This window comes from Parasteatoda tepidariorum, chromosome 1 (assembly GCF_982258835.1).
Source record: "Parasteatoda tepidariorum strain Cologne lab strain chromosome 1, Ptep-v5.0, whole genome shotgun sequence".
NCBI lineage: Eukaryota > Metazoa > Arthropoda > Arachnida > Araneae > Theridiidae > Parasteatoda > Parasteatoda tepidariorum.
In genome coordinates this window covers 39,996,344-40,016,539 of record NC_141755.1, presented here as the reverse complement: position 1 = coordinate 40,016,539, position 20,196 = coordinate 39,996,344, and the positions used below count along the sequence as shown (strand labels likewise).

The 20,196-nt window shown below is 29.2% G+C and overlaps 1 protein-coding gene across 1 annotated transcript in view; it reads right to left on the bottom strand.

Moving 5' to 3' along the window:
* Positions 1 to 3,987: 3,987 nt before the first annotated feature.
* Positions 3,988 to 20,196, bottom strand: part of LOC107453577 (O-acyltransferase like protein) — a 39,254-nt gene continuing 23,045 nt past the window's right edge. Inside the window, exons 8-15 of the mRNA XM_043047163.3 lie at positions 19,417 to 19,509; positions 17,495 to 17,660; positions 16,998 to 17,077; positions 15,125 to 15,247; positions 13,714 to 13,834; positions 12,793 to 12,976; positions 10,454 to 10,596; positions 3,988 to 5,248 (exon numbers count right to left, since the gene is read on the bottom strand). Of these exons, the coding sequence (XP_042903097.2) occupies positions 4,979 to 5,248; positions 10,454 to 10,596; positions 12,793 to 12,976; positions 13,714 to 13,834; positions 15,125 to 15,247; positions 16,998 to 17,077; positions 17,495 to 17,660; positions 19,417 to 19,509 (1,180 nt within the window). The 3' untranslated portion in view covers positions 3,988 to 4,978. The remainder of the gene's footprint in view (positions 5,249 to 10,453; positions 10,597 to 12,792; positions 12,977 to 13,713; positions 13,835 to 15,124; positions 15,248 to 16,997; positions 17,078 to 17,494; positions 17,661 to 19,416; positions 19,510 to 20,196) is intronic.

Sequence of the window (20,196 nt, the reverse complement as noted above, 5' to 3'; positions counted from 1 at the left end):
AAAAAATTTTCCATGCATACCAGGCAAAATTCATAAAGTAATCCATTTTCATTACCAGTCTTTTTATAAAATTAAATACAAGCATATATAAATAAAATTAAAGTGAGAATTTAAAATTGAATAAAATTTGATGTAAGAGCATTTATTCATAATAAATTATAAATAAAGTACAAATCATAAAATTGCATTTATAGAGAAATATAAATTTTAAATTTTTGTTTTAACTTTTAGTTTTTAGAAAATTCTTTTTCGAATGTGGCTCAAGGCATAAATTATAATATACTAAATTTGTGTTTTCAGGAAATTGAATTTGTCATGACCAATAAATAAAAATTTCCCAATTGATTCGTGTCCAAAAGATAATTAACAAACACATTTTCATGAATAGCTGCACTCCCACATAGGGATCCATGCAGCAAAATTGCGGAAATTCCATAGTTAATAAAGCGTTTCATCGTGATTTTAATAGATAGCAAGTAATGCTGTAACAATCAAACAACCGTTCAATAATGTATAAGGTGTATCAAAATCATTGCAAATTTGTGTTTTAGCATTTTATTAAAGGCCAGGACAAAATTCAATAGAATAGTAATTTCAAATTTTGTTGTCTCATCTTCATCATTCTATGCATAGGAATTCTCGAGGAAAGCTCAAATTCTCTATTTTACCAATAACAAATGCATACATTATGTTATAAATATATATAGGGTGTCCCGTAAATGCTGAGATAAACTTCTAATGGAAATCAGTCACATCATAGGGATTAAAAATTACCTGGGGAACCATGATCGAAAATGTCATCTTACGCTGCTAGGGGCGTTTTCCTATTATGAACAGGACGTGTTGTTCACGTACCTTTGAACTTGCATTTTTATTTTTCTAAAATATTTTAACTTCATATAAAGTTTATGTTGCTATTATAACTATCGTTGAATAGCCAACCCTATTTTTAGGTTAACGTAGCCTTGTCATTTTGAATCCAATCGAGATGACAAGAAAACTCCTGAATCAAGTATTGGGATACATTTGTCTTTGTGGAGGACTTTTTTTGATGGAACCAACCCGCTTTTGCGTCACATGGAAGGAAAACGACGAAGACCTTCCACATTTGGCCTGACAGCAATGGGTCTCTAACCCATGATCCGTCTAGCACTGAATATATTTTATGTCAGCACTGTGATCAGTGCGAACCGGTTGCGGAATTCAAACTGACCAGCCACTGCTGGAATTCGAACCCGTTCACCTCATTGGAAGGCGAACTCTCTATCTCCCGAGGCAAATATGTTACTATTAGTTAGTGTTGACATTTTTTTTTTACTAAAGTGTAACTTATCTAAATAGTTTATTCATGGTAAAGCATTTCATCTCAGAAAACGTAATGAAATACACTTCAATAAAAATTTTATTTTGCTTCATAAGGTGTAAAATTATCTCTATTTGTCAACACAAACAAAATCTTGATAAATTTTAGTAGTGTCTTGTCTTAAGAATAGGCTATTGCTTTGTTCAAAGCAATTCATATATATTTTCCACTTCAATTCTGAAGCAAAATGAGGTTATTTATTAAAGCATAGCTAATCGAAACAGTTTAAACCTGGCTCACAACCGTCAGATGGATTTGATGATGATTTGAAATATATTTGATGATGATACAAGTTGTTGCGATGACGCGTTTCAAAAAATTTACCTTGACATGATTTCTCAATATAAAAATCACGATGTTATTAAACTATTTTTTGAATAAATCATTTTTAAGACGGAGTCTGAATTGGTTTCATGTCTGAATATCATTCAAACTAAACAGCAGAGTAAATATTAACTAGATGAGTTGGAAATTGTTATAGATAACCTCTAACTCGTTATATGACCTTGGGATATTTTAAAAAATAACGTAGGTAATATTGACACACGATTTTGAATGCATACTATCATTAACATATTCGTTTTTTAAATTCATTTCATGAGGTAACTCAGAAATTTTTCTGATGTAATGGAACATCAGTTATAGATGTCACCACGAATGACAGAAATCTATAGAATGTCGACTTTCACGGGTGAATGTCAACAATCACATAGTCGCTTTGGTGAATGTCTGAAATATTTGTTATATCCGATTTGATATTAATTTATTCGTTGATATAATTATATTTATTTGATGTTTTAATATCTGCTAAGGATAGATTAGGAGAAATATCAGTGTTCGGAAAACCCTCAAATGTATACCGGTCAATCGCACTAAATATTAAAAAACATCAGTGTAGGATATACCGGGCAGAGGCATTTAACTAAACCTAGTATATGTTTCGGACATTTATCAAAGAGACTATGTGATTGTCAACATTCACCGGCGAAAGTCAACAACCACCAATTTCGGTTATGCACAGTAACATGGATATTGATAGTAGCTGATATAAAATTTTCCTATTAACATATCATATTCTTAAAACAATTAATTCTTGCGCAGTTGGAAGCTAGTTAAAACTCCGACCAGATTAGGAACGAATTGTATTATAGATTGCAAAATTGTATATGTATGCAAAATTGGATATAATTTTAAAACTATGAAAACTCGCAGTTTTAATATTAAATTCTAAATAAAATATACAAATAAATACTAAATAAATATATAATACAAATACAAGATAATAAATACAAATACTAAATTAAATATACAAATAAATACTAAATAAATATATAATACAAATAAATACTAAATAAATATATAATACAAACAAAAGATAATAAATACAAATACTAAATAAAATAATAAGTACAAATGCTAAATAAAGTAATAAATACAAATACTAAATAAATATACATTGGAGTTTAGTTTTTAAAAAGTGCACAAGCAAATAAATTACTGCAAGTACAAATTTGTATAAGCATAAAAGTATTTTTACGGTGCGTTAACATTTGCCAAAGACAATCTTAGTTTATAAGAACTTAATCTGAATTTATTCTTAAAAATCAACTATAATACTCCATACTGCACAAAAATTTCCAATATTTGATCACAGAATTGAACACAGAAGAGTGTTCTATTTCAGTTTTCAATTCGATAATAATACTCACTCAATAATTGATATGAAAATGATACTTATCCATTTATAGGGTTTTAAAAATGCTTTTTATCAGTGTTGTTGGTGTTGTCAATTTACGTCGCACTAGAACTGCACAATGGGCTCATGGCGACGGTCTGGAAAACATCCCGGAGGATGATCCGAAGACATGCCATCACAATTTTGATCCTCTGCGGAGGGGGTGGCACCCCTGCTTCGGCAGCCCGACGACCTGAGCGCGAAGTCGAGCACTTTACGGTAGCACAGTTTAACGAGGACCGATACCGCACACGCTTGGTCCCTACGCAGACTGATCCAAGTGGTCACCCACCCGCACACTGAACGTAGCCAGTGATGCCTGACTTCGGTGATCCTTTTTATCAGTGTACCTACACCTAAACTGATATATTATGTACCTATTTTCACAGAACTTATCATAAATTAAAAATGTAACGGCTCTACTAGCCACGATGACTCAGGGGATCGAGCTCTCGTTTATCAATAAAGTGGCCCAGGTTCGAATCCCAGTCATGGCTGGCAGAAAAGTACTCTACTACTCTCGATTGCATCAACCACAGTGCAGACTTAAAACGTCCTCAGTGGTACACGAATTATGGGTCAGAATTCTCTTGGTGTCAGGCTAACCGATAGAGATTTTCCACTTTATGTAACACAAATGCTGGTTATTTTCGTCAAAATGATTCTCATTAAGGCTAGTTTCTCCCAATGCTTGATCCACGAATGCCTTTGCTTAACTTCACTTGAAAAAAAATAGTCGTATACACAAAAATTTATGTTCAATGACGGTAAAAAAATAAACTACGATGCAAACCTATTTAATTAGGCGTCACTGGTATCAATAATGTCTGTGGATTTTTTTACAGTTTTTTAGCGATTAAGGTTGTTTATTGTATTATTTCAAGAACTATTAAAGAGTTATCATTAGCTTTATTGAAATCATATCATACATATTGTGTTTACAAAATTATTATTCTCTAAATTCTCAGAATAACCAGCTCAACGTTGAAACTTCATATTGATATTTTGAACCTTAATACAGTACAAATTTGCTGCAAACTTGAAAAAGTGTTAAATTTAATTATGCTTCCATTCAAACTGAACCATAGTATCTCAATATCCTCTTTAAGAATTATCATAGTGAATCTAAATTTAGCACCATATTGCTGTTGCAGTTAATTTGAATGATATTATAGTTCAAAAAGATGAAAACTTCCAATAATGGGTCTGTTTCCCGACACGGAGCTTTTGGAGCCAGTTCCAATCTGTGCCGTTCGAAAGCAAACTGGAACTCTTAGTCGGTTTTCATCTTAATAGAAAAGTAGAGATATTCCTTCCGTTTCTCTTTATAATAATTTCAATAGCCTTGAAAACTAACTTTTCATTTTAATACAAAATATTTTCAAACATTCAACCGACAATATTTTTGTTCCTTTTTCATCAAAACACTTCATATAAAATTGAGAGTTTTGATTTGGAACATACAAAGTAGAACTATCAAACTATATTCAGTAATAATATTCCCTATGTTTGTAAATATCGTAAATTTTATTTCGAAACTCTTTGGGTTTAACAGTTTTATTGTAGCCTTATTTTCCTACGGAAACATTTAAATATTAATAAAAGGATTATTATAAAGTGGCGAATAATGAAGTCACTCAGTTAAATGATTAAATGCCGTTAATCTCTAAACAATAGTCTTCTATGAAGTTAAAGAAATTTGGAGCAGGCTCATAAAGCCGTGGAACAGATCTCTTACAATTTTATTGAAAGTTTTACAAATACTGTTTAAACAAAAATCCATCATATAACACAATAAATATTCTGCCGCTATTATACAAGAGGTATTTTTTATGAATGTCATAATCAGCATAATTGCAGTTTGGGTGAAATGTAAGACCTTATGAGGAATACTCATAAGCTTTATTATCCATACAGTCATATTTTTTGATGCTAAAATCATTCATCTCCATATCACCATTTGTAGCAAATTTCACAGACTTTTTTACATTTTTTCCATTACAATGTTCCTTTTCTGGCACTATATTCAATGCTTCTTTAACTGTGGGGAAAAATACTCCTTCAAACGCTAGAACTGGCGATTCAACCAAAAATGATCCTATTAGAGCCAAAAGACCAGATAGCAATAGAAACCCAAAAGACGTTATAACCTAGAAGAAAAATTTTATTCCAGTATCAAAACAAAAACTAAATTAGATTTAGGTGCTAGGCTGATAAAACCGGTCCTCAAAGTTATTTTTTCCTTAAACACCTCCATGAATAAAATTGATTAAATTTTAATTTCTACATTAAAACAGACCTTAAAATGATAAAATAAAAATTATTTAATGCAAAAACTATATTTTGGAGGGTAAAGGGTTTAGTTATATTTTGGACACTTTTTGCTAAAACCTGATTTTATCATGTGACCTCTAGTCAGATAAAACAGAATATATGTAGAAATAATGAAAAAATAAATTGTCCGTCTTTTTAAATATACTCATATTATAAATTTGGAAATGATATGTTAATTAATATATCAATTTAAATTTAATAGTTTTTTCTAGTGAAATACTTACTTATAGCAACAAATTATTATTATGACCCTCTTACACTGAGAAACATATATAAGTTTTAAAAGCATTCTAAGGATTGCATTTCGAATTTATCATAAATTACGTTAATTGATCAGACTGAAATACAAACAAAAAATTTTATATGTTTTTCTGAGAGCTATAGACCTCCCGTGTCCATCATTTTCGATTAAGAATACAATAAACTCACACTATTGTATTGATATATTTTCCTTTGGTTATCTTAACACAATATGAGAAGGTGTTTTTTTTTGGATGTGCTGATGACGAAATTATATCTCTTCTTTATTTTGTTTTTCCGATTTCTCTTAAACATTTGGAATTATATATATATATATATATATATATATATATATATATATATATATATATATATATATATATATATATATATATATATATATATATATATATATATATATATAACAAAAAAATCGACGGACCAAGAAGCAATCGACCGATTGCTTTGAAATTTCGTATGCATGAATATTTTGAACAGATATGGCTGGAATGATGCCGACTGGGGATGTATAGTCTTTAACGACGAATCCCGCTTCCAGCTGTGTCCTGACGATCATCGAAGACGTGTTTGGAGACGCACAGGGCAGAGGGGGGATCCTGCCTTCACTATTGCAACAAGGCATTATGGTCTGGGGTGCCATCTCCTTTGACAGCCGGACCCCTTTGGTCGTCATTAGAGGTACACTTACTGCACAGCGGTACGTCGAGGACATCCTAAGACCTGTTTTGCTACCGTTCCTTTTGCAGCGCCCTGGGCTGGTTTTTCAGCAGGACAATGCCAGACCACATACGGCACGTGTTGCTATGAACTGTCTGCAAGCTTGTCAAACTCTTCTTTGGCCTGCCAGATCACCAGATCTCTCTCCCATCGAGCATGTCTGGGATATAATGGGTAGGCGATTGTATCTGACACGGAATGTTGATGACCTCGTTCGACAATTGGATCGAATTTAGCAGGAAATACCGCAAGAGACCATCCGGGAGCTTTATCGGTCTATGACATGCCGTGTGGCAGCTTGTATCCAGGCTAGAGGTGGGTCAACACCGTATTGAACTTGTTACTGAAAGTCAGCAATAAATTATTCAATTGTTCTGAAATTTTAATCATTTACTATTCAGTACATTGCCTTCCTATATACTAATTTTCGTTTCAATCGGACAAATCCTTCTTGGTGCGTTGATTTTTTGTTACATAATTCAAAAACATCTATATCACTTAGCACATATGTACTAAAAGGAATTCTGTTTGCTTACGCATGTGCCTCGCCTTTCCACGTCGAAATATCATTATCTATTAACAATAGAAATATTTAGATCTCTTGGTGAACCGAAGTTTTCTAAGTAATCATTTTTAAAAATAGCATTTATATTGTTATAAGATTATATTGCTCAAACTTTGATGAGTTCACACAACCGTAAACTGATTTAACCTATAAAACGGGCTGATATATTAAATTTTATTTACGCTTCCATCTCATTGGGCATGAAACTAATCATTAAACTCTGAATCATTTAACAGATCTCTTTAACTGTAATTTATAACAGTATATTAATGTTATTTGCAACTAAATAACAATTTAAAAACGGTTAGAAAAATTAAACCACCTTTCTAAATAATTTTAGATTAAAATGTAGCGCTGAATTACATTATAATAATAAGAAAAAAACAATTCTCTTGGTTTCAAACTCTTGAATTAAAAGCGTAATAATAATAGTACCTGAAAATAACTTGAAATTAGGGAGACAAAAATCAGAACATCAAAGTTCAAAATGAAGAATAAAACAAAGAAAAATTATAGACATATCAAAAAAAGGGGGGGAATAATAAGTAAAAAAAAATAAACTACATTTCATTAAAAAAAAATGAAATGAAATGTTAATTAAAAAACCGGAAAAAAAGCCGGAAAAAAAAGATATAATCTTTTCTTCAGCCCACACGATTATATCCGCAAAACAGAGTGCTTTCTGATATTGTATCAATAAAGCCAAAGCAAAATATATTAATACAATAGTGTGAGGAGCACTCAAAAAAAAAAAATTTTTATAAAATAACTACATAAAAATAGATCATAAAAAGTAAAAGTAACACGTAAAAACAGATAATAAAATAAAATAAAAAGAAAAAACATTAAAAGGGGGGGGACTATAAAAAGAGTAGCAAAATCATAACAACTTACATGGACGGATATTTTTCAAGAATGATTTAAAAATGTTTTCGCAGAAAGATTGCCAGATTACAAAATATGAAAACAAAAGATGAAAACAAAAGCGCAAATTGAGTGTAACAAGAGGGTTTTAAAGTGTCGTTCTTACTGTACTGCTGAAGTGATTTGTTATTCTGAGTTTTGATTTGTTAGTTACCAAGGATGGGCCCGAAATGGATGTGCGCAAGGTAATATTATACTGGATAATTTTAAAAATTGATCATAAATAGTTTTAGAAGATAGATGTATATTTAAGAAAAAATATAAAATAGAAAAGAGAAATATAAATTACCTGCTTTGCAAATAATTTTAGCCGCGGATTTGCACGATATGGATTAGCACATAGAAAAATTATTTAAATTATCAAAGAAAAAATTTTTAATAGATAATTTTAACACGGATTTGCCCGAAATGGATTTGCACATGGAAAAATTAACAAAGAAAAAATTATAGCAGATAATTTTAACCACGGATTTGCCCGAAATGGATTTGCACATGGAAAATTGTATAAATTAATAAAGAAATTTTTAGCAAACAATTTTATCCACGGATTTGCCCGAAATGGATTTACACATGGAAAAACTGCATAGATTAACAAGGGAAATTATTTAGCAAAGGAATTTTTAGTAAATAATTCTAACCACGGATTTGCCCGAAATGGATTTGCACATGGAAAGATTAACAAAGAAAAATTTTAGTACATAATTTTAGCCACGGATTTGCCCGAAATTGATTTGCACATGGAAAATTGTATAAATAAAGAAATTTTTAGCAAACAATTTTATCCACGGATTTGCCCGAAATGGATTTGCACATGGAAAAACTGTATAGATTAACAAAGGAAATTATTTAGTAAAGGAATTTTTGGTAAATAATTCTAACCACGGATTTGCCCGAAATGGATTTGCACATGGAAAAATTATATAAATTAACAAAGAAATTATTTAGTAAATAATTTTGTATATTTTGGTGGATATATTTTCTAAACATTTTTTTTTGTTAATTTTTATGATTTTCCCATGTGCAAATCCATTTTAGGCCAAAATTCATTACCAAAATTATTTGCTAAATAATTTCTTTGTTAATTTACATAATTTTTCCATGTGCAAATCCATTTCGGGCAAATCCGTGGTTAGAATTATTTACTAAAAATTCCTTTGCTAAATAATTTCCCTTGTTAATCTATACAGTTTTTCCATGTGTAAATCCATTTCGGGCAAATCCGTGGATAAAATTGTTTGCTAAAAATTTCTTTATTAATTTATACAATTTTCCATGTGCAAATCCATTTCGGGCAAATCCGTGGTTAAAATTATCTGCTATAATTTTTTCTTTGTTAATTTTTCCATGTGCAAATCCATTTCGGGCAAATCCGTGTTAAAATTATCTATTAAAATTTTTTTCTTTGATAATTTAAATAATTTTTCTATGTGCTAATCCATATCGTGCAAATCCGCGGCTAAAATTATTTGCAAAGCAGGCAATTTATGTTTCTCTTTTCTATTTTATATTTTTTCTTAAATAAACATCTATCTTCTAAAACTATTTATGATCAATTTTTAAAATTATCCAGTATAATATTACCTTGCGCACATCCATTTCGGGTCCATCCTTGGTGACTAATAAATCAAAACTCAGAATAACAAATCACTTCAGCAGTGCAGTAAGAACGACACTTTAAAACCCTCTTGTTACACTCAATTTGCGCTTTTGTTTTCATCTTTTGTTTTCATATTTTGTAATCTGGCAATCTTTCTGCGAAAACATTTTTAAATCATTCTTGAAAAATATCCGTCCATGTAAGTTGTTATGATTTTGCTACTCGCTTTATAGTCCCCCCTTTTTAATGTTTTTTCTTTTTCTTTTATTTTATTATCTGTTTTTACATGTTATTTTTACTTTTCATGATCTATTTTTATGTAGTTATTTTATAAAAAAATTTTTTTTGAATGCTCCTCACGCTATTGTATTAATATATTTTGCTTTGGCTTTATTGATACAATATCAGAAAGCACTCTGTTTTGCGGATATAATCGTGTGGGCTGAAGAAAAGATTATATCTTTTTTCCGGCTTTTTTTCCGGTTTTTTAATTAACATTTCATTTCTTTTTTTTTTTTTTAATAAAATGTTGTTTTTTTTTTACTTATTATTTCCCACCCCCTTTTTTTTCATATGTCTATAATTTTTCTTTGTTTTATTCTTCATTTTGAACTTATCTAATGAGTGCTGTTTACTTGCAGCTTAAGCGCAATAAATGAAACTTATTGTTTTTCTTAACTTTCTTAGTGTTTTCTTGTATTTATTATATATATATATATATATATATATATATATATATATATATATATATATATATATATATATATATATATATATATATATATATATATATATATATATATATATATATATATATATATTATTGTTCATCGTTACGTAATGGACATCAACGTTTACGTTCGTATCTAATAATCTTAAAAAATCGTATTTTATATCTTTAATTGATATGAAATATCAATGAAAAAATTTGAATCAGTGAAAAAATTTTGTACTTACAAGCTCAAAATGTGAGAATTCATGAGGGGATTTATATGAACCGATATGCACAATCTCTATTACAGGCTGTATGAGATACACGAGTAGAACTAATCTGGATAAAGGAAACCAGGGTTTCCATGACAGGATTAAATTAATAAAACCTGTAACGAATAATAGAAACATTATTATGTATTGACAGAAAGTTCAAATTATATGAACAAGCTCTACACATTTGTTTCTAACCAAATGCTTAAAAAACTATTAATGATTCATAACTATAAAATACTTAATATTATTTTTTTTTTTCAAATTAAATTCTGGAAATTCTTGAATCTGTAAAAGTATGTGAGGGTATTTTTCTTATTATCTATTTCCTTACCTTTTAATTCCTGCCTTTTTATTTTTCATTTATTATACTGTCAAATTATAAACATATAATTATAAAATTTATAATTATAAAAAAATTTATCAAACTCAGTTTTGAAACACAATTTAAAATAAAAATTACTATAAAAATAAAAAAAAACATTTGATCTTAATTTGGGAATTTATTTATTTAAAACAGAATAATTCCTTTAAATAAATGTGTGCATTTTAATTTCAACTCTTCACATTACTTATTAATATTTTCCAGTAATTTGATTATGCAAGTCAAATTACTAATTTTCTTAGTTATAAACACTCCCTTTTTGGAAGATCTGTACATTTTATTTCAGTAATAAAATATTTCAAGATTTTTTATGAAGTTTCATTTCTTCTTTTAATCACATAAAATAAAGTATTGCTAAATTACAAAAGGTCTGAATTAGCCTGAGTATAAATGACTTTTTGAAAAAGATCAATTTTTTATTATATTGTGACAAATCTGCTCATTTTGTGTATATCGAAATAAGTTCTTTTTTATGAAAGATAAAACAAAAGTCACGTTTTCAATGGGTTTTAAATATAAAATTATAAATTAAAAACGTCATTGGCTCTATTTTGTTTTACTAAAGGAAGAATCCGTTTAGTAAAGAGTCCGTTTTAACGATTTACTGACTTTGATGAAATATGCGTTGCTGGACACAAAGTTACAATTAGACATCAATTTGCAACTTTCAAAATGAAAAAAATTAGAAATTGTATCTGATATTATTTTCACAAAACACTCGAAATGTTTCTATAACGAAGATTTTAAAATATGGAATAAAATTTTATCCTACCAACTCACAAAGATTTGCAATATAATTTTAGATGATTTGTTTTGCAAATCTTGCTCATTTGGTTTGCTATTAAGTTAAAATCGTTTAAAATGTGTTCTAGCTTAAAATTTCAATTTAAATCAATTATTAAAATCTCTAAAACTAACTCCTCTTTAAAAAATTCTACGTTATTAGTCAATAAGTTATTTAACGCTTTCTTCTGCTCTTCGAATACGTCTTTTTCATTACACTTAAAAAAAGTAACAGTTCGGCTCATTTTTCAATGAATAACAATAGCAATAAATGAAATTATTATTAATGAACTTGTATAAGTATAATAAAAACATAATATGGGTACTATGGGTACTTGCACTTTAAGACGAAGATCAAGAATGCCTACACGCGTGACCCATGATGTCTTTTATAAGCAAAATGGAATGTTAAAGTTGAACTAAGTTTCTACACATAAGTTAGAATGTTAAATGATATGAAATTAATAACACATAGCTCTGTATCAGTCATAGAATTTGTTGAAATATTATTCTTTCTTGTTTACATCTTTTACTTAACTTATTTATTATTTGTTTATGTATTTTATTGTAACCGCGATATATTTTTGTTTTGAGTAACTACGATGCACAATTAGTTTGTTTATGTTTTACATGACTTGATGGCTTACCTGTCTGTGTTAAGTAAGAAATATACAATGACAGGATTGAAATTTTTGTGAAAAACTCATTGCAAAAGAGTATAGAATATGTCTCTTAAGAGAATTGATACTTGAGGGGCTTGGTTTACTCAAAATAAAGTGGATAGAACAGTTTCTAATGTAAACAAATTCCCCATTTCAACAACCAATCATAATCGAACTACGCATGCAACGTTACTTGCAGACATCTGATTATTTGTTGATATAAACTATTCGCTTTTAACATTTAATTTTTCCCTGCTTATAGCTCAGTTAGTTTCAGCTTTTCACTATCAACTCGATATATATAAATATATATATACAATATATATATATATATATATATATATATATATATATATATATATATATATATATATATATATATATATATATATATATATATATATATATATATATATATATATATATATATATATATATATTCAAAATAAAAAAATTTATTGATAAGCATATCAATGACTTACCTCCATGTCCAGTACAACAACAGAATAACATCCAAGCAACACCTGCTCCCCAGATAGTTCGCTGGAGAGCAGCAAATATTGATGTTTCTAATAAACCAGGCGTGTAATATCGCCAGACAATTGTCCACAACATTGTATATGCACCACATAAGACAGCTATAAACCAACCAAGTATCTGATATTTCTGTTAAAGAAATAAAATGAATAATAATTTATATTTCTATAAAAATTAAAAGTTACCTTCACCCTTAGATATATTTCTTGGAGAATATCCATGAATACAGATATTCGAAATATTTCTACAATGCTTTTATGTATTTTTAAGAAATTTCAGAAAGTGTCTCTTACATATTTTTGAAACATAACTGTCCAGCAGTTGACTGAAAGGGAAGACATGGTTAGTAGTAGAACACCGAAGTCAAGCATAGCTGACTACGGTCAGTAAGCGGGTGGGTGAGCACTTGCGAAAGGAACCGAGGGTACGCGGTATCGGTCCTCGTTAAACTACTCCACCGTAAAGTATTCGACCTCGCCCGCAAGTCTTCGGGCTACCAAAGCAGTGGAGCCATCCCCTCTGCAGAAGATCAAAATTGATGAGAGCACGTCTTTGGATCATCTTCAGGGATGTTTCCCAGAGTGTCGCCAATTGTTCATTGTGCAGCCCTAGTTCGATGTAAATAAAGTAACTAACTACCAGTAACATAACTTGGCTACGAAGATAAAAATAAACAACTAACATTTCCTTTTTTTGTCATATTCATAAGTGTTTTCAAGCAGTTTCAAAAACGTTTACATTTCCTTCATATTTTCGTAACAAAACTGGTTTTTAGGATGAAAGATTTGCTTTCTTATAAATGGCACTTGATGAGCACTTCAATGGCTTATTCATGTTAGCTTAAAAGAAGAATTAGAATGACTTACTTTTGGTATTTTAATATCTTTTTTCACTGCTACAGCGTATCCCACAAAAACTCCTAGAAAATAGGGTCCTGCATGAGTTAACGGATTTGCTATAACTTTCAAGTATGACTCAGATCGAAAGCTGCAATGAAAATATTTAAGTAAATATGTAATAAATATTGTTTTTATCTGTTACACTGTAAACAGTTTCTTGTTGCATTTATAAAAATACTTTACCTAGCCTAATTCGGGTGAGGGGATTTTGAAACTGAAATTAGTGTTGTTCCTAAAACAACCAATTTTTTAGTGCCATTTTAATTTACTTTTTGTTTAAATGTAAGAGTTTAAAAATGTTGAATATAACAGTAGGTCACCAAAATGTTGCTATGTACTTCTAAGAGAGTTATCATAAATGCTGCGAGAAACTTCTAGGGTAGTTAGGATATATCATCTGAATGGAAATTACATAGGAAGCTGTGCCCGAAAATGTCCTCATACGCTGTTAACTAAGGTTCATTATTATGACCTGTTCAGAAGCACACGAAGAAGCAGTTCATAAGGAAGAGTCACCAATGGCCTATGACATTTCCGGGCTTGGTTTTGCATGCAATTTAAATACCCGGGGATGTACCTTAACGCCCGTAGAAGTTTCTCACAATATTTATATGATCCCATGGTTCGTATAACGCTTATAAACTTGTTCGTTTGTAAACTTATTTTTAAACTTGTTGTACAAAAAATAGACTAAAAACTTAAAGAAAATACTGTAGCTTAGAGAAGGAAACCAATTGCAGATTTTAAATTAGTGATTCGAAATTATCAAAGTTCTATTAAAAAAAAAGCACCTGCAACAAAAAACACAAAAAAAATTGTTCCCTGGTGCTATTATAAATTATCCCGCTGCAGGAGAAAAAAATGCTGCTTATTTGTTTGAATGTGCATGTAAACTTTTACCCGATAGGAAAATTTCTTGTAGCACATTGTTTTGAAAACACGTAGTAGAAATTCTACATGTTTTCAAAAATTATTTTCAATTTAAATTTGATGTTTGGTATTAATTTGGTAAAATATTACTAATTTCATTTTAAATTGGTGCTCCTTTTTTATTAAAAAACAAACGCATTAAGCAATATGCTGTCGGCGACTAACTTTAGAAATCCTACCTCTTGCCTGAAACTCCCCGAATACAAATGCTATGATGTAAACATTTAAAATATTTGGAATTTATATTTTTTTATTGGATGATGACGAACTAATAATAAAATCGGGGTATGATTTGTATTTTCTGTTGCCAGGGAATTTACTTTAAAAGCTGTCACTTTAAAAATGTCACTCAAGGTAATTTAAATATCCCTTAAAAAATTTCATCCCACTCAGCTCTTCAACTATCAAAAACAATATTCTAGATTAAAGATAATTAAAAAGAACTTACTCTTTATCCATATACGAAATGTCTAGACCTGGTATTAGATCATATAGATAGGTCATTAATCCAGTGTATACTACAGAAGCAATAACAATCACTACGGTTATAATTAGTCCCATAGTTTGTGACCTAAAAGTAAATTCATGTTACGCAAGCTTAAGTAGAACACATTTCATAAGATGGTGAAAGTAATGAAGTAAATTAATGGGTAATTAAAAAATAAAGTAATGCTAAATAAATTACTACTCTTCATTTATCATTAGCCATGAAAAATCAATTCATGCAGTAAATCAGAGACTTTTAATTTCCTTTTGCTTTCATAACCTCAAAAATTGTAGTCCAACTTAGAACTTTGATACTCTCGCTGTCTAACAGTTTTTTTTACATAAAATTTGCATAAAAATTACTTTTAGCAAACCGTTTATCGTTCAATTTAGAAATCCTTAATGCAGCTAAAAGCATTTAATCGAATAGATCTCAATCATGTAATAATCGACCTTTATCGAATCTTAATCGAGTTGTAAACACTTAATCGAATTTCAATACGACTTTCTTAAAATTCGATTTTGCAGGAACTATTCAGCCGATTTCACTCAAATTTTGCATTTCGTCATGTAAAATTACACAATTTGAAATGATGTAAATTCAAAATATTTTCGACTGTTATTAAACAAAATGATAACAAATAATAAATATATGCTAAAATTTAGTTTTTGCATTTAATTATATTTCTATAAACGAATTTTCTAATTGTCTCCAAAAATTTTCAATTCCCTTAAAAAGTTCTCGAGATATGGCAAAATATGCAAAAAGGAAAGTTAACATTAAGAAATCCGAACTTTGAATCGCTCTCTTGACCAAAACATGAGAACTGGGAGTCGAAAATCCGAATCATCGCAAAAAGGTATGTTTATTCAAATGAAAAAGATTTTATCTTGTTTTCTATAACTTAAAATATCACCCGCACTAAATTAATTAGCATATTCGAGATGACTCCCTGGAACCATTAAGATAGAGTCCTAGAACGTGAAATTAGTCTCAAAGTTCATATGCAGATAGCGTTGCTAACTGAAAACTATAAGACAATGTTATCAGCTGCTTTTTAGACATAGAAAAAATATTCTAGAAAAATATATTCGCCGGCGTCTGTTAATTTCGACCTCAGTCTGAATTACTCTTTTTGCCTGCAAATAATTTTCAATTTTTAAAACATTGTTTTGTAGTTTTTCTCAGTTATTTAACATTTTTTCTTGACAAACTTTATTACGAACTTTAAAATTTGGTTAAAATAAATTTCAAATAACTTAGGCAAAGCACATCAAACTGTACATTTCTATATCTTTCTAGTTTTCTTAAATTCAATTTTAAAAACATCGGCATTTTTCTTGTGTGTGTGTGCGCGCAGTTAAAATTACTCTGAGAGGAAAATACTGTTAAGAGAAAAATATTTTAAGTTTGCAAATGGCCATTAAAATCCCATTTGCGCTAATGCAAATTCTACATTTCACAATGTTTTGAATTTCTGTTTATATTTTTAACAAGTAGTTTTGAAATACGCATACTGTCTGCAAAATTATTTTTCTTCAAATATTTCGTTTTATTAGTTTAAATTTTTATAAGACCCTGATATAAAGAAAGTTATCATAAATAAATAAACAACTATGCAGTTTATTTTTATATGAATGCGTAGAAATTAACAATACTACATTTTTATTGAAAAGAATACATATTTTTAAGTATTCGTATTAAGTAAAAGAATACACTTTAAAATATAGCGTATTGCATGACTTGAGCGTTTAAAAATCATTGAATATGAGAATATATTCATAGGTAAAAATAAACTGAACATTTTTTATAGGAAAAATAAAAATTTACTTACTTTAAAAGTGGCAAAAGGACTAGTAACGTAGAAAAATATAACTGAAAATCACAAGAGATGTACCAGGAATGTGTTAGACACTATAACAGATTAATAACACATTAGTTAACATACCGAAACTAAAAATATATTTTTATTACGCTTTTTATATCATTAATGCGAATAAGTCTCAGATTATGCATTATTTTTTCATTGCAAATTTTTCGCTTTAATAAAACAAGTGATTTCTAATGAATAAAAATGCTGCTCCAATTTAGTCCTATAATGGTGATTAGCTATAAAACTATAAAAATTCTCCAAACTACACACAAACATGTTTTCTTATTTTCAATAAGAAAAAGATATTTAAAAAAATATTTAAAAAAAAATATAAATTAGTTAATAATTAGATAAAAAAATATATAAACTAAACACCCAGAATTATAAAATTATCAAAACTTGCAATTAGAACAAGAAGTAATTAAATTTTGTGACATAGTTAAAGCAATAATACATACCATATCATCAAAATCGAAGAAATTATTAATAAATAGTAGATTTCTCCACCAGTAATTATTACAATTCTCTACAGAAAATTTCAAAGCTTCTTTAAAGTTAGGTCCAGAGCCCATAACAGAAGTCAGCGTTGACATTAGTATAATAAAATAGTACAAAGGTATAATTCTGGAAAAAAAATTATAGATAACTCACACCATAATTATTTTTTAATATAAAGTACAAAATCGAAAATGCACATAAACACTTAAATTTACTGCAATTACGTGAAAATGTTTATTTCAGTAACCATGTAATATTATATCCAATATATTAGATATATTCGATTAATTATTTATTATTAGTGGGCTGCGCCCCCTGCTCGCTAATGCTCGCCAACCCCCGAAAATTACAACGCGATCTTATATGGTTTGCTTCGCAAACCAAGCTCGCTTCGCTCGCTACTAATAGGTACATTGCAAATGCACAAAATTCTAAGAATTCAAAACAATCATTCAATTCCATACAAAAACTTTTTTTTAAAAAAAATTACATCTTTTTAGTAAATACTAAGTCATTAAAATAAATTTGAATTCAAATAAATGACATGTAATTCGTTAAACCTATTAGAAATGAGCTATAGTATAATTCGTGATATAAATCAAAAATCGTCAAATAAATTCGCAATATATTAATTCGTAAAAAAAAGCGCTTTCCACAAAATACTAAAATAGAGATCTATGGATAAAGACTACTCACTTCTGTCTAGCTTAATAGTATGAGATTGCTGATGCTCTCTGGTTATTTCACTTGCATGTTGAGCCACCTCATCTAGATTTGGCATGTGACATTTTTAGCGGCAATCATTGGTCGATTTTCTAGCGTTGCCATTCGGGGAGTTGTAATGAGGCTTTTTTTGTCGCCGTGTAAGAGAGATAGTAACGTAAACAAAACAAAGCAAACGTTGCCACTGGCGGAAAAGAAATATAGCCAAAATTTGGGAGCAACGTAAGAGAATTATATATATTAGATACCAGATATACCAGATTTTGAAAGTTTAATTTTCAACCGAAATATCTCAGTATAGGCTATTCAGGCCAGAGAATGATGAAGAAAAAGGCATGAATGTAAAAGAAGAGGAAGCAATGAAGTATCATTATGACTTTATATCCAATATATTTTAAAAGTTAATTTTTAATCAAAATATCTTGGCATAAGCTACTCAGCAAGAAACGCACGAATGTAGAAGAAGCATTGAAGAACCGTCATGACGATATGACTTAAGAAGAAAATGTTGCCGCCAAAATCAGAATTTTGTTCGGTTTTCGGCTTCATGTCGTAAAATCTATGTAATTTGATTCATATTATTCAGCATGAGTTTGGAGATTTTTTAGTCAGTTTTAGGGTACACTGTGATTCTTTTCATTGATCACTCTCCTGAAATCCTAGATTTATAACATAATAAAAAAAAAATCAGCTCACTTGAATTAAGATTTTTATTTTCGTAAAATATAATAACTTAGTTAAAATCGAATTTATATCTATTTAAAATTTTAAAAACCTAGATTTCTGGTTAATACCAAGATCAGACAATTTCAAATTTAGTTGTAAAGAAGACAAATACCCCCCCCCACTCCAAAAAAATAAAATAACGTTTACTTTACAGTACCCCAATAACCGTAAAATCTGCTTTAAAACACGCAAGCCTTTAAGGGCAAAAAATTGTAACTCAAAAATATAATTACAAAGAATTATAATTCAAATAGAATATTAAATTCATTAAAAAATATACGAAATTTATAAGAGTTGATAATACAAATGATATGCTAACGTTGAATTTATTTCTAACAATCATGGAGCAAGGATCACATGTAAATACTCATACTTATGAAATATCTAATCAAAACTAGGAAAACAATACAAAATATTGAATTTAAGAACTTACCTCCAAAGTTTATACAAAATAAAAAGTTTAAAATCGAATTTTTCAAGCTGCATGTGGCACAGTTTGAGGGCCATATAGGTAATCCAGGCACCGCTATGAAAATAATATTATGTTAAAATAAAATAATACAAGGTATACTAAAATTGTACAAGTAAGAATATTTTATTAAAAATGTAATTTAATTTTGTGAAAGTTATTTTAAAATTAATTTACATCTAACATCTTTAACACCTTATATTCAAGTCAAATTATATAATATCGGATCTCTTCAGTATGATTTGATTATATTCACAAGCTTAACCGATCATTTATAACGATTCACATAAATCGAAGATAATTAGTATTATTCGTTTTTAATAGAGAATCATGATATAGGTAAAATAATTTTAAAATAAGTAGTAAATTCCCTCTACAGATTGGATTTCAGATGATTAGATGTGTCGGATAATTCAATTTGGATAATCAGGATACAACATTTAATGTTATTTTAAATCATTGAACTGCTGACCCATTTTGAGTTTACTACTAACAATTTTCAACTGCGTAGCCTAGTAATTTTGAACTCAATCCAGAAGACAAGGAAACTTCTAGACCAAGTATTGGGAGAAAATTTCCTTGGCGGAGACCTTTTTTTACAATTAACCCGCATTTGCATTACATGGAATGAAAAACCACATAAGCCACCCACGGCTGGCCTGACAGCAAAGGGACTCTAACCCATGATCCGTCAACCACTGAGTCCGAATGCGGAATTCTTATTAACCAACCATCCCTGGAATT